At 32.0% G+C, this 15,652-nt stretch overlaps 1 protein-coding gene and 1 non-coding gene across 9 annotated transcripts in view; both read right to left on the minus strand.

Moving 5' to 3' along the window:
- Window positions 1–15,652, minus strand: part of LOC126884266 (heterogeneous nuclear ribonucleoprotein 27C-like) — a 92,951-nt gene that overhangs the window by 68,361 nt on the left and 8,938 nt on the right. For all 8 annotated transcript variants that reach the window (XM_050650229.1, XM_050650208.1, XM_050650209.1 and 5 more), the window contains 3 exons: window positions 15,115–15,318; window positions 10,466–10,656; window positions 10,319–10,401 (listed from right to left, as the gene is read on the minus strand). In XM_050650229.1, coding sequence (XP_050506186.1) covers window positions 10,319–10,401; window positions 10,466–10,656; window positions 15,115–15,318 — 478 coding nt within the window. The remainder of the gene's footprint in view (window positions 1–10,318; window positions 10,402–10,465; window positions 10,657–15,114; window positions 15,319–15,652) is intronic.
- On the minus strand, window positions 4,336–4,474 carry LOC126879308 (small nucleolar RNA SNORA16B/SNORA16A family). The gene has a single exon (XR_007696047.1). It is a non-coding gene; the product is annotated as a small nucleolar RNA SNORA16B/SNORA16A family (small nucleolar RNA).

A 15,652-nucleotide genomic window follows, 5' to 3' on the forward strand; every position in this document is an offset into this window, starting at 1 on the left:
TTTAGAAGTTGGCTAATTTTTTTACATATAAAGAGGTGCTTTATACATACACTTTACAGAATACACTTTACAGAATTAAAATCGGATTATTTAAGGGGCCCCAGCAATGTTTTAAATTTATAAACAATTTTTTGGCTTATAAAAAAAATAGCTTTGTTTAATAATAAAAAAAATCAATTTTTAGCAATGCAAATAATTAAAACGGGTATAATTTGACTTAAACTTTCAAATGCTGTCAGCAGAATTGTTATTTTATTTTTTAATCAAACGTTATTCGCGTTCAAAAATTGCAATTTCTCGATTTTTGGAAAGTTCCACCGCGTTTATCTCGAAAACTATGCATCCTACGAAAAAATTTGTAAGAACATTTTTTGCTTAGAATTACCCAAGAAATACAAAAAAATGTTTTATTTTGCAAAAAATCGATTTTATGTAATTCCTCAAGTTCTTTGTTTATAACAATCTTATCGACATCCGGATCAACTGTTACCCAAAAAATTCGTGTTCTACGGGTCAAAATACATAAAAAAACTTGGGTAAGTCCATCTAAATAAAGGCGCCCGTAGGACCCCTCCTGGCCACAGCACTAATATGTTTATAAGCCAAAAAATTGTTTACAACTTTAAAACATTGCTGAGGCTGCTTAAATAATCCGATTTCAATTCTTTAAAGTGCATTAGATAGGTGGAGTACTCCTTTATATGTAAAAAAATTGACAAATCTTTGTATGTTCTAGTTTTTGTTGTGCAATATTTTAAAAATTTTTAATTTTTTAAAAAAAGTTTAGATTGCAAAATTATTATGCAAAATCTAGTGAGTCAATTTTAATGATATTTGGTGTACGGTTTTAGCACATTACAAAAATTTTCTAAGCGAACTAGGAAGGTTCCAAGTGTAACGTAAGTGATGGAAAGTCATTGAATAAGGACAGGTTTGTTTTGCTCCCTTATTTTATATGTATTGCTATTTTGAAGCAAGGGTGATAAATTAAGACATTTTTAACCAATCGCATCTGATATAAAATTTAATTATCTTTGTTTTATTCCTATAGGACTTTGTTCTAAAATGAATAGTTTTTAAGTTATAAGCAAAAAAAGTAGAAAAAAAAACGAAATTTTTTGAAATTTTTAAATATTTTATTTTTTTTATTAATGTTCCGGGCATATTTGAGAAGGAGCATAAATCAATTATTATTAACGAAGTTATCACCTAACTCTGCTTCTTCTAACTGAATGCCACCTCTCACATCCACCTAAAAACAAATCCTTACTGGTCTAATTGCTTTCCCTGTCAATGACTACTGTAGGAGATTAACATCCCACAGCTCATGTTTCAAACTATTATTCGCTGTGTGCAAGTACTTGGAGGGGATACGAGAAACGATCGTGCGTGAGTAGCGGAGAAATCTTGCAACTTTCTTAGCACATTTCTTAAATAATTCGTATTGTCAATTGAAATTGTCATATTGACATATTTCATGCCTACTATCATTGAAGACAATGAGATTTCGTAAATGCTGTGTTATAAATTGTAAATATATAACAACAAATTGTCAATTTAAGAGTATACAGTAGCGCGTCATCAATCTAACTTCGGGAGATAGTATCATACCTTTTTTCGTAAGGTCTGCGAAACTTTGGCAACAGTGCTTCGGAATTGTTTGACATAACTTGAATGTGACATTAACTCATAGGCGCGCTAAATGGAAGTAATATAAAACAATTTTGTTGTTAGTAAATAAATATTTATAAAAATAAACCAAAATGGGTGAAAGTTTTATGTTAACGTAGGTATTTGCACGAAATAATAATAATGAATAATCATTTCGTTGTGAAGCGAAACAAGAGCCGTCTTATTTTATTATTTCATAGAGCGCCAAAGGTACTTTAACTTGATATACTCGCATTAGAATTAGAAATATTTTTACGTAAAATATACTTATACATACAGTGCTAGTCAAAAGTCCGTACCCCCCTCGTATCATTTGAACGGTTATACCTATAATAGTAAAATTTGGAGATAGGAAATAAACGGACGTAAGCTTCTTAACTAGTCATGACAGGTGACGTAATAGTGACAGATGACTTTACAGCGCCACTGTGACAGATAATTTTAAATGGGACCTTATGGCAAGTGACACCTCGTTTGAAAGGTATTGAAAATACCTATTCAGTCATATTAATTTTGTTTAAGTTTAAGCTAATTTTGATGAATAAATGAAATAAATATAAAATTGTAGTTTCATTTAATTAATTCAAAATTCCGCCTATGATTACTTGTCAAAAAGGTTGACGTTGACGTAAAAACTACTAGAGAATTGAAAAATGTCAACTTTTTTGACAAAAAACCATAGGCGTACATTTGAATTTTTATTAATTAAATGCGAAGCTACTATATTATATTTATTTAATTTATTCACCAAAGTCAAAATCAACTTAAACCCAAAAAAATTAGTATGGCTGAATAGGTATTTTGAATACCTTTCAAACGAGGTATCATTTGCCATAAGGTCCCATTTAAAATTATCGGTCACAGTGGCTCTGTAACGTCATCTGTCACTATTACGTCACCTGTCATGACTAGTTAAGAAGCTTACGTCAGTTTATTTCCTCCCTCCAAATTTCACTATTATAGGTAAAACCGTTCAAAAGATAAGAGGGGGGGGTACGGACTTTTGACTAGCACTGTATAACTAAAACTCACAATTAACAATAATCTATTTTTTCAAATAGGTCAACAACTTAGTTCTGTTACACAAAAATATAATAAATTAACTATAAATAAACACTACTTTCCTATGAAACAACAATAACGAATTCTTAAAATGAATGAAAACTACTGAACTGAAAAGATATCGATAAAGATAACAGAACAGAATCTGACGCAGGTTTGTCAAAATGACAGTGACAATTTCTATATGTTGCCTAAGTAGTTATTATTAGTTATAATATGTTCGATTTCTTGTTAGAAATAAAAAATTTTAGTAGGTCCAAAATGACACAAAATCTAGGCATGGGATAAAAAAGTTTAGTTGAAGAAAGTGTATTTTTTGGTTCGTCTTAATGGCGTCACAGGCTCGTTTTTTAATATTGTATTGAATTACACAGTAATTTCCACATATGTACTAATCTATTCTCAAATTGGGCTCTGTGCCGCCATTCCTTATTATATTACGAAAATGTGTGTCAAATATCTCGACAAAATATTCAAAATTACAGCCGCAATCTTGGACCGCGTTTGTTGCTACCTGTTGAACGCTACTGTAGCCTCTTAAGTTCTATTCGTTTCCAACTTCTAAGTACAAAGAGGAAAAGTGGATTTCCATCACATAGACATATAATATATAGACTGCGCGCTGCTATATTAAAATGGGTGCCGATTGCGACGGAGATAAATGAGCCTATTAGGTGGGAGGTCTCTTTCTAATCGGAGAAGTTCATCCAATCAGCGACAGTAGGAAAGTGACGTGATCGATAAACCCAACTTCATTGGATAAACCCCTTCGGTTAAAAAGAGACTTCCCACCTAATAGCCTCTGTCGCAATCGTCACTTAGTTTTAGACGGCACGCACAGTCTAAGTAGTATATGTCTATATGTTTACCTTTTAATAACATAACCTCAATCTTACAGCAACCAGAACTAACATACAATTGACCATTCCAGGCCACGTGACTTTGAAAGCGTCGCTGAGGGACAAATATTGTGTTTTCAGTGCTATTTTTGCTATTTTCTCGTTTTATTATAAAAATTCTGTGGTTTTAACTACAAAAATGTCAAATATTGGATATTATAACACCTTCACAGGGGATGCAAAAACCCGGCATAATCAGAAAATCAGTATACTTGACCCACAATTCCCGTCGTTCCGTTGACAGTGCATTTAAAATGACTCGATCTTGAAATGCGGCCGGTATTCTAAAAAAACTCACTTTATCTCTTTTACCTTTACTGGAACACTTTACAATTGAACAAAACGCTGGTATTTTAATCATATTTTTTTTTTAATTAAACAATCGTTTTCTGCAATAAACGTACTTTGTTTACAAGATGTTTGCCCCTCAACCGCTGTCAAATGACGTCACTCTGGAATGGTCTATATAATTAGAAGTGTTAAAAATGTTGATGATTTATGACACTAGGTTCACACAGCATTGGCCGTGAAAGCCAATATTTGCTAATTCTTTGAAGTTTTGTCTTGGAAGAAAATTATTTCATAACTGAGTTGACATGTAACATCAAAAAAAAACATTATATTCTAGTTATTTATAAACCATCTACTGAGAACCATTACTTTATGTTAAGCATTTATACAAGACAAGAAAGAAAATTATGGGAAATGTCTTCTACTTGGGTAATACTGAATTCTGTATTGAAATAAACATCCAGTGACCTATTGTAGAATTTTTTCTATTGGCCGCATTTTGACTATGTATATTCAAAATGAAGAATAGCACAGCTTCGAAAGGGCCTTTTTAACTTTCATCATAAACCCGAGCGAGGCGCAGTTGAACCACATACATACATTTTTGTGTGATACATATTTACAAAAATATTTTTCTTTATTTAACGTCCTTTCAGGTCTTCAGTTTCCATTCTTAAATATATTTAAAATTTGGCATAACAGGGTTTTGATAGATTGTTGTTTATTGCAATAAGTTATCGTCAGTTTTGTTCGTTGAGATTCCCAATTAATTTCATAACTGCTTTGCAGACCTGTTTATCTCACAATTTCAGTACAGTTTTAGTTCTAATGTGTTTATGTTATAAAAAGACTAAGTTTTCACTCCACACCCCACCAGAATGAAAACAATGGGAACCTTCTCTGGTTACACCTCCGAGGCTTCTACAATTTGCAAGCCATACGGATGCTGAGACTAAGGAGGATGAGGGAATTCTACAATTTACAATTCACGTCCCATCTGCTCAGCGCGGTAAAGTTCCAACGAGAATGGTTCCCTTCATACTCCACACAGAGTAAATGTAAATCAAAAATGAATAACCATTTTCAATTTCATCGCAAAACGAAAACACAGCCGAACCATATTCTAGTCCAATCAGAGAGTGCTGCAAGCACCCCTACCAGTTTCGAAACTTATTAGTCTCTCATCAGGAAGCACATATGCTGCTCTCCCCGATCCAACCAAAACAAACCCCAGCATGCAGTCCCGGATTGCAACGAACGAAATGGCATAGATGGCCTAGCGGCAACTGCTTGCAAAAAGTAAGTTTTCACTCTAATGGTATATAAAACAACATAATGCTTTTCTACACCCCACCAGAATGAAAACAATGGGAACCTTCTCTGGTTACACCTCCGAGGCTTCTACAATTTGCAAGCCATACGGATGCTGAGACTAAGGAAGATGAGGGAATTCTACAATTTACAATTCACGTCCCATCTGCTCAGCGCGGTAAAGCTCCAACGAGAACTGTTTGATTGAGACCGAATGTTTGATTTACATTTACTCTGTGTGGAGTATGAAGGGAACATTCTCGTTGGAACTTTACCGCGCTGAGGTGTAACCAGAGAAGGTTCCCATTGTTTTCATTCTGGTGGGGTGTAGAATAGCATTATGTTGTTTTATATACCAGTAGAGTGAAAACTTAGTCTTTTTGCAAGCAGTTGCCGCTAGGGCATCTATGCCATTTCGTTCGTTGCAATCCGGGACTGCATGCTGGGGTTTGTTTTGGTTGGATCGGAGAGAGCAGCATATGTGCCTCCTGATGAGAGACTAATAAGTTTCGAAACCGGTAGGGGTGCTTGCAGCACTCTCTGATTGGACTAGAATATGGTTCGGCTGTGTTTTCGTTTTGCGACGAAATTGAAAATGGTTATTCATTTTTTTTATGTTATATTTGTAGCGATTGTTGAGGATGTGCTTTATAAAAATGAGTGACGTCAGAGTTTCAAAATCCAAAAAAAAGGTAACTGCCTAACTATTGGTGATATCAGAAACAGAATATTATAGACTTGGTACTAGTAGTTCAATTGATATCGAAGAGATTGATAAAGTGACAGAAATTGATGAGGTAGATGAAGTGCTGCAAGTTAGTGATGGTGAGATCAGTAATGCAATATAAAAATTATACTTTGCATATCGATAATAAACCATATCTGCACAATATGGAACTACTGATAACTTTTTAACCAGTATTGAGTAGGCTGATAAGCTTTTAGATAAAAATATCTTGTGTGGACTACTGCGTAAAAACAAACCTTATATTCCAAAACAACTACTTCCAGCAAGGTATAAAGAGACTTTTCTTTTCAAGCATGTTTGCTTTTATGAAAACTAAAACCTTAGTTTCTAACATCCCAAACAATGCAGCATTTATTCTTTTATTAACAGAAAATAACGATGACAGAGATAAGTGGAAAAGAGATTACAAACCGGACATTATATTTCATTACAATAAAACAAAGGGAGCAGTGGATATATCAGATAAATTGGCAAAAGAGTTCACAACTCAAAGAACAATAGTGGCCGAGGGCAATATTTTTTCATCTGCTGGACATTGGTGGCATCAATGCTTATAAACTTTAGATGTTGAAAAAATCCAGATTGGAAAATGAATTGTTTAGATAGATAGTGATGCAAGAGAATATTTTCGAGAACGAGAATATTTTCGGCTAGAATATTCTTAGTCCTGTCGCCAGGGGGGGTACAACGGCCTCCTTAATTCAGATGGACTTACCCAAGTTTTTTTTATATATTTTGACCCGCAGAATACGAATTTTTTGGGTAACAGTTGATCCGGATGTCGATAAGATTGTTATAGATAAAGAACTTGAGGAATTACATAACAGTGCTTTCTCGCAAAACAAAACATCTTTTTGTATTTTTTGGGTCATTCTAGGCAAAAAATGTTCTGACAAGTTTTTTCGTAGGATGCATAGTTTTCGAGATAACCGCGGTTGAACTTTAAAAAAATCGAAAAATTGCAATATTTGAACCCGAATAACTTTTGATTAAAAAATAAAGTAGCAATTCTGCTTACAGCATTTGAAAGTTTAAGTCAAATTATATCGGTTTTGATTATTTGCATTGCTAAAAATTTATTATTTTATTGTTAAAGAAAGCTATAAACACCTAGTGCGTGAGTGATGTTTTCAATGATTTCTCATTTAAAATCGAACGAGTAGGTAGAGTAGCTACAAGTGCAAGCGAGGCAATTTCTACGTAGCATGCGTTAAAACGTATGTATTAGGCAAGGGAAACACTATGTGTTTATAGCTTTTTTTAACAATAAAAAAATTAATTTTTAGCAATGCAAATAATCACAACCGATATAATTTGACTTAAACTTTCAAATGCGGTAAGCAGAATTGCTACTTTATTTTTTAATCAAAAGTTATTCGGGTTCAAAAATTGCAATTTTTCGATTTTTTAAAAGTTCAACCGCGGTTATCTCGAAAACTATGCATTCTACGAAAAAACTTGTAGGAATATTTTTTGCTTAAAATGACCCAAAAAATACAAAAAGATGTTTTGTTTTGCGAGAAATCGCTGTTATGTAATTCCTCAAGTTCTTTGTCTATAACAATCTTATCGACATCCGGATCAACTGTTACCCAAAAAATTCGTATTCTACGGGTAAAAATATATAAAAAAAACTTGGGTAAGTCCATCTGAATTAAGGAGGCCGTTGTACCCCCCTTGGCGACAGGACTATCTCGTTCTCGAGAATATTATATTGAGAGTTGCTTCAGCCTTAATCGTGCTAAGACGATACATAAAAACGAAAAATGAAAAATGTGGGTACGACGCGAAACAATGAATAATTTAAGTATAGAAATAATGCTAGACAATTATTTGTTTAAGAATTTTACAAGAGTGTCAAAAAGTCATTTCGAACTATTAATAAATATGATAGGGCCAAGAATAGAGAAGAAAGATCAAACATGAGAAACGCAATACCAATCTTAACAAGATTAGCAATTGTTATTCATATATTCTAACAGTTTTAGTTTAATGTATTTATTCAGGGTGCACTACTCTTCCATTTATCTCATAGTTCCAGAAGTATGCCAAGTTCCACAACTCTGGACGTAAATGTACTGCATTAATAAACCTTATTGTGATTTCATTTGACCACATATTCATCTTTTCTTTGTATGTTTTGACAAAACCAAATTAAATTTCAACAGAGTACAGGAAATAAAGAGCAACATGCAACATTTTCCACAGCAGTTCGACTTTATCGGCAACACATCAGGCACTGCAATAGTGTTCAAATATTAGTAAGATTTCGGCCACATGGCTCAGCCAAACAGCGATATTTTCATTAGATGGCTGTAATGTTGCCAGAAACATACCAAATATATATATTTTCGCCAAAATATTGCTTCAAAAGCTAGCCCGTCTAAATGCCCCTTTAGACGCAGACCAATCCATGACTGAGCTGACGACTCGTGAAAAATAAAATCCCACAACTTCTCATCAGTACTTTGAAATGAAGAATGTAGATGACCAGGATAAGCTAATGATAGAAATAGATTCCGAACCTGAGGCCTCATGTTTTTCTGATTAAATCACCACATCCATTACTTGCATTATTTGTTGTTAAGAAGAAACTTTCATTTTTTTATCAAATAAATTTTGTGTTCTCTGTTTATATTTTGTTTATATATAAAGAACACTGTTGTTTAGTCTCATAATTTTGTATATAATTTCATGATTTTTAATACCCTATTTCATCTTCAACAATATCCCTAAGTGTGTCATAGGGTTCATTCTCAGAAAATTCTCCATATGGAGAATATTCTCGAAAATTTTCTCTATTTTTCGTTCTCGAGAATTTTCCAACACTAAGATAGGAGAAGATTGTTTTCATTGGAGTTGGGCCACAATCAATTAGGAAAAATATAATTTTGTAAGTACCAGAATGACATGTTATTACATTCAAATGTAAAATAATTCATTAATAATTTTGCCAAAATTAATCGTAAGAAATTAATAACTTGTTCACATTATTTCTACATATATTTGGATGGATAAATGAAAATATAATGAAAGGATTTGATAAGAACTGTAACTATTTCCTATTTATTGTCAAAAAACGACCTTTTTCCTTTTTTTTTCAAATCAATGGAAAACAGTGAAACTTATGGTGTTTTTAGTACAAACATCTTCTAGAGCATGGAAAAGCTTTAAAATGGCGTATTACAAAGTTTGATACACTCATTTATTGTTAATATAATTGCGCGAAAAAAGGTCGAAATTGCAAAAAATTAATTTCGCAATAATTATTGAAAAAATTAGTGAACAGCTTTGAAATTTTTGTCAAATGAGGGATCTTTGTGCTTAATATGTGTCAAAAATTTCAAAGCGTTTCATTCAATTGTTTAAATTTTATTCAAATTGTTTATCCCAGAGAGCTTTGTTTTGCAATAACATAAGTCAGTAAAAAATGATTTTAGAACCATTCTACAGGTGTCAAATAAAAGAGCATGAGCTAAACTTTCAAATAGGTTTAAAAAGTGAATAAAAAGTGCATTTATTAGTAATAAATAATTATGCTTTTGAATAACTCAATATTACTTTTGAATAACTTTTTTCAAAAAAATTTATTTCTTACCGTGTTTTAGGTGCACAACTACCAAGTAAAATTGACGATACTTTTGCATTTAATTAATTTTGCACTTAATTATTTATTACTATCTGATAAATGCATTTTTTGTTCACTTTTTTTAAACCAATTTGAAAATTTAGCTCATGTTCTTTCATTTGACACGTGTAGAATGGTTCTAACATAATTTTTGTCTGACATTTTATTGCAAAAAAAGCTCTCTGGGATAAACAATTTGAATAAAATTTAAACAATTGAATGAATCGCTTTGAAATTTTTGTCACATATTGAGCACCAAAGAACCCTCATTTGACAAAAATTTCAAAGCTGTACACTAATTTTTTCAATAGTTATTGCGAAATTAATGTTTTTGCAATTTCGACCTATTTTTGCAATTATATTAACAAGAAATGTGTATATTAAACTTTGTAATACGCCATTTTAAAGCTTTCTCCATGCTCTCAAAGATGTTTGTACTAAAAAACCACAAGTTTCACTGCTTTCCATTGATTTGAAAAAAAAAAGGAAACAAGGCCGATTTTTGACAATAAATTGTTTATAAATAAAAATGGCCGCCAGATCCTATGCAGGAAATAGTTACAATTTGTTCTTATAGGTATTAACTGTCGAAAAAACGCTACAGTACCTACCCTGGCTGTTGAAGTGTCATGGAAAAAACCTTATTAGCCTGTTCTATTTATTTATTTAACAAAAACATACTCATCCAAATGTATTAAATCACCTTACCTGCTTTCCATTTAAATTAACAAAATGCTCTTGTACACATCTATCAACTGCTTCCTCATCCTCGAAGGACAGAAAACCAAATCCTGAAACAAGAATGGTTTTCAAACATTTAGTATTCACTCAACACTTCACTATTAAACCACTCACCTCTTGATTTTTTCTTTTCTTGATCATACATTATAACTACTTCCATAACCTTTCCAAATCTTGTGAAAAAACTTCTGAGGTCAGTCTCAGTAACATTTGATGGCAAACCTCCCAAAAATACTTTGGGATAACCCCCACCTTTCTTTGGCTTCTGCAGTGTTCTTGGGTTACATGGTTTGGGATCAATTGTCCTAAAAAAAAAATAGAAAGAAATTGTAGGAAATAGGTTAAAATGCATTTGAAAAATCATTAGAAAGAGGAATCAGAGAAAGGAGCTTTTATAGCAGAAAAGAATAAATACATATAATTTATTTGGGGATTAGTAAAACAACTGTTAACAACTGATGCAGCTCAATCAAAGAAATGTAATAAACCAAATAGACTGCATAAACAAGTAGGTATACTCGGAAAAATATCTACAGGAAGTCGATCAAAAAGTAGATTTAATCTCCCATTATTGATTTCTGAGACATTTAGTTATTGCTCAAATTATGAATACCCCCCATATGCATATGATTATGATCACCCCAGAGGCTGAATACTGCAGTATAGGGCTTTTCATTCACAGTCATTTGTTTCGAGCATCTGTCATATAATCCGTGTATATTAATATTATACACAGATGATACAACATATGACAGGAGCTCGAAACAAAAGACAATAGATGAAAAGCCCTATACCGTGTGGTGAATTGGAAAACGGGCCATAGGAAACTCAATGTAAAATTTTAAACTGTTGAATTCCTGCTTCCCTAATTATTTTACATCAAGACATCAGAAACTATTTGTAGAGGATTGAAATCTGTATTGAAAACACCTGTTAAAATTGTTCTACGAATTAAACATATTCCAAAATTTTATAAAAATGTAATATATTTTTCAGTTTGCCACACACAGTGCAATAATGTGTCACAATGAAGTTATTATTTTCACATTTTTGAACTGTCAATATCTTTATTTTATCATTTATTGTTTAAAAACAATACAGTTGATAAGATACCCTCAGTTGCGGATAAAGTATTAATAATAAAGATTTTTTATTCAGTCAATCGTGTGAGCACTGTCAGTTAAATAGTAACATGTGGCCTAACTTTTGCACACATACCTACTGTGGCAAATGTATTATATTTTTCAAAATTTTGGAAGAGAACAATTTTAACTTTTGATTTTAATACAGATTTCAATCCTCTACAAATATCCTCTCATGACTTGTGATGTAAAATAATTAGGGAAGCAGGAATTCAACAGTTTAGCATTTTACATTGAGTTTCCTATGGCCCGTTTTACGATTCACCACCTGGTATATAAAATATAATAGTTTTTTTAATGATAAATCTGTACTCTACTTGAGTATACTGAAGTATTTATTGTAGTAAAATATCCAGTGACCATGATAGAGTTCTTAATATGGGCCACACTTTTGACTGAGCATGTTCAAACTTAGAGCAGCACAGCATCGATATGGGCCATTTATGAATTGAAGATGTGAGAGCATAAGGGGGCATGTAACAAATATGAAGGTGTTGTAGATTGTTTTTGGACACTGACTCAAGTCCTCTAGAGGATTTATTTGCTGAGTTCTTATTGAATATGTGTATTCAGAACATTCAGAAGTTTTGCACATTATCAAGCACATATCGCTGCAGCCTATGAAAAGTATAACTCCGAAAAATGCGGCAAAGAGTAGAACTTTCAATGAACGCTGCGAAAAATATTATTTTCGATTATATGATTGTGAAAATTATAATCCCTAATAAAGTGTTAGCGAAAAAATTTATTTTTTGAGGAGTATCTGCAAAAAACATCATTTCTGTTTGTGGGTCCACGAAAATTATAATACTAAAAAGTTCTCAGAAATAACTGTTTTCGTCGGCAGAAACAGAAAGGGAAATAATTGTTTTCGTCGGCATCTATTATGAACTAAATCTTTTCATTATAAATATTTTGGGAGTTATAATTTTCGCGGACACGCATATAAAAAAGAATTGTATCGCCAACACTTATCAAAGAGTTATAATTTTCACTGGAAATGTATTAGGAATCACATTAATCACAGGTACCAGCGATATCAGGACCTCGGAGGTAAACTACACTATGTCATTTTGAACAACTGTGTTTAGCGGGTGTTTGCAACAACGTTTAGAGCTCTTAGGATGTTAATAAAAATCTGATATATCCCATAATTGCTTGAAAGACGTATTATATAACCAATTTGTATAACCCAAATAATAAAATAAGCGGATTAGAGGAACTGATTCAAAATAACACCATGTCGACATAGTGTAGTTTACCTCTGAGGTCCAGATGGTAACCAGTGAATTGCTCAAAATCAATTGCTTGAATTCAATTGCTCGAATAACAAAGAAAATTATATATCTAAAATATTTAATCACAATAATACAAAATATAGACTTAAGAAAGATTCTTGAAATAGGATAAATTATGCGATATTCCACGTATATAATTGTATATTAATTTATGCTGAAAAAGTATTTATTACAAACCTAAAATATCTTTGCACTTTTAAAATAATAAGAAAAATAACGGTTTTGATTTTTTTTCATTATGACAATTGGTGATTATAATAATTTCCAGGTATTAGGGAAAGATTAAAATGATTAAATACCCATTAGCATGCTTACCCATTACCAATGTTTTTTTATCCGGTATGTATAATTATTATTATTTTGCATTATTGTGAATAAATATTTCAGATATATGATTCTCTTTTTTATTCGAGCAATTTGTATTTCGAGCAATTTTCATGTCGAGCAATTGATTTCTAGCAATTGCATTCGAACAATTGACCTAGAACCGGTCCAGATATATGTCCAGTGTCCACAAGTCTCTTTACCACAGGTATGTCTTTTCTGGTGAATGAAGAAGGTATGTAACCATAAAAAACATATCTCTTCTATGTACATACTCATAAAAGTAATCAAACGGAAGTATTTCTTGTGCATAAAGGAGTTATGTTACTAAAACAATAAACATACCTCCTTCATGCATTAACATGTTCACTGCATATATTTCTTTAAGTACTTCTCCCAGAACCTGAAATAATTCTTGTAATGTAAGTCAGCACATGTCATTCATCAGTGACATCAGCACTAGAGAGGAAATCTGAATACGCTGATGAGCAACATACGCATCGAACATGTTAACAAGTATGTACATCAGATTTTAAGTATATTTATTTGTTGATAATAAACAGGACGCACCCACTATATAAATATGAATGTGCCAGAATATTGATTTGCATGATGCTCTTAGATACAAAATGGTATATGAGAGAGAATGTCTTTGTTGCATGGTGTGCAAAATATATCGCACCCTCCGTTACTGCAAGACTGCAGTAACTCAAAAATTATATGAAAATGAAGTAATCATGGAATTCGATTGTAAACATGCATATCTACCCCCTGTAAAACTTTAGTAACTTTCAAATGCTTAACCAGCTAAATATTACAACAACAACAGTTTAACTATTTTGCGTTTTTGAACATAAGTTCCGTGCAAAACTTTTGTAACTCTATTGTAACAGAGTTACAACAGTTTTCATGGAACATTGCAATGGCTTCGATAACAAGCAATGAAAGGCACAAAAAAGTAAGATATTTGTTATTTTAATATTTATATCGATCTGGTGTTTAATTTTAATATACAGCGTGTCTACATAATTCATTAACGGCCGAGACAATAAACAAAGCTTTACGAGACCAATCTATTCATGTAAATTGTATGTCCTTTGTGTGCACATCATATTTTCCATAAGATGTGTGCGATGTCGTTGACCATTTACTTATCAGATTGGATTAAAAACACATAAATTTAAGACTAATTATTTACAACCAAAAAGTATTTTTTCTCGTGAAAAGAAAAACAATTATCTTAAAACTTGTGTATTAACAATACCGACAGGTAAAAATATCTATTCTCAGAAAACTTGTCCTACAAAAACTAAATCCCAAAATTGTATGAAATCATGTTTCAATCAATGTTTCCTTCCTGTTGAGAAACAACTATAAAATTGATAAAAATAAAGAAAATGTGAAGTGGACAGATTCTGCAATGTAGAAAAGATATTCCGAACACAATTTTGAAGTACAACTATGATGACGAACTATGGAATTCTTTTAATCTAAAAAAATCATCACGGATTACACATAATATACGAGAAGTGCTACTTAAACCTGCCTACAAAGAACAACCAAAAATTTAAATGGCCAAAAAGAAAGATTTGGTATATTTATGCCATTCGAGTATGATACCAGAAGCCCACCATAGTTTTTATAAAAATAATTTGGCATAAGATGATGTATGAGAAGAGGACAACAACTAATAGTAAATGTGTCTACACTTTTTACAATTTTCTCTGTGCAAAAGTGTTGTAACTTTGAAATTCCTAATTTTTTTTTGCATTATCATTTTTTTTTATTTTTGGTTAATGTAATATAGGTTGAAAATCATGCAAAATCATAATTAAATGTTAATTTTTCTTAAAACTTGGGTCTTATTTCATCGATATTAGCACGAAAATAAACAAAATCGTCTTTATCTCGAAACTTACTTATTTTGACTTACTTGCGGTCTTGCACTGAGGGTGCGAATATGTATTGTATAAAAAATCTTAATACATTAAAAAATTACCTTCCATCCAGAGTATGTGGTCCATTCTGTAAAACAACATTTACATTGGCTGGATCTGAAAATGTGACGAAGCCAAATCCCCTCGATCTTCCAGATTCTGCATTCTTCATGACCACACAGTCAATTACTTCCCCATATCTGGAGAAGTATCTTTGTAAATTATCCTGGGTCGTCTCCCAGGATAATCCTCCCACAAAGAGTTTGCTGGAAAGAAAATGAAAATTACACAACTGAAGAACAAGAAAATCTTCACATTTTATGGTACTTGGGATATTGAAATAAATGTGTAGATTTTCCTTTCATGTTAAATAGTATTCTGCTTATAAGAGATTCAGGTGACATTTTAAAAGTTTTGTAGAAATTTAGACTCAAAAACATGTTTTTAAGGTTGTTTTGAAAGTGACATCACATATTTACAATTTCTTATTTTGAACAATATCACACAATTGGAAAAAGTTAAAATATAATTTTTCACATATTTTTATTCTACAGTTTCAATCTGCACTTTTTGACTAATAATAAAAGGTAAAAATATTTA

This window comes from Diabrotica virgifera, chromosome 1 (genome assembly GCF_917563875.1).
Source record: "Diabrotica virgifera virgifera chromosome 1, PGI_DIABVI_V3a".
Lineage (NCBI taxonomy): Eukaryota > Metazoa > Arthropoda > Insecta > Coleoptera > Chrysomelidae > Diabrotica > Diabrotica virgifera.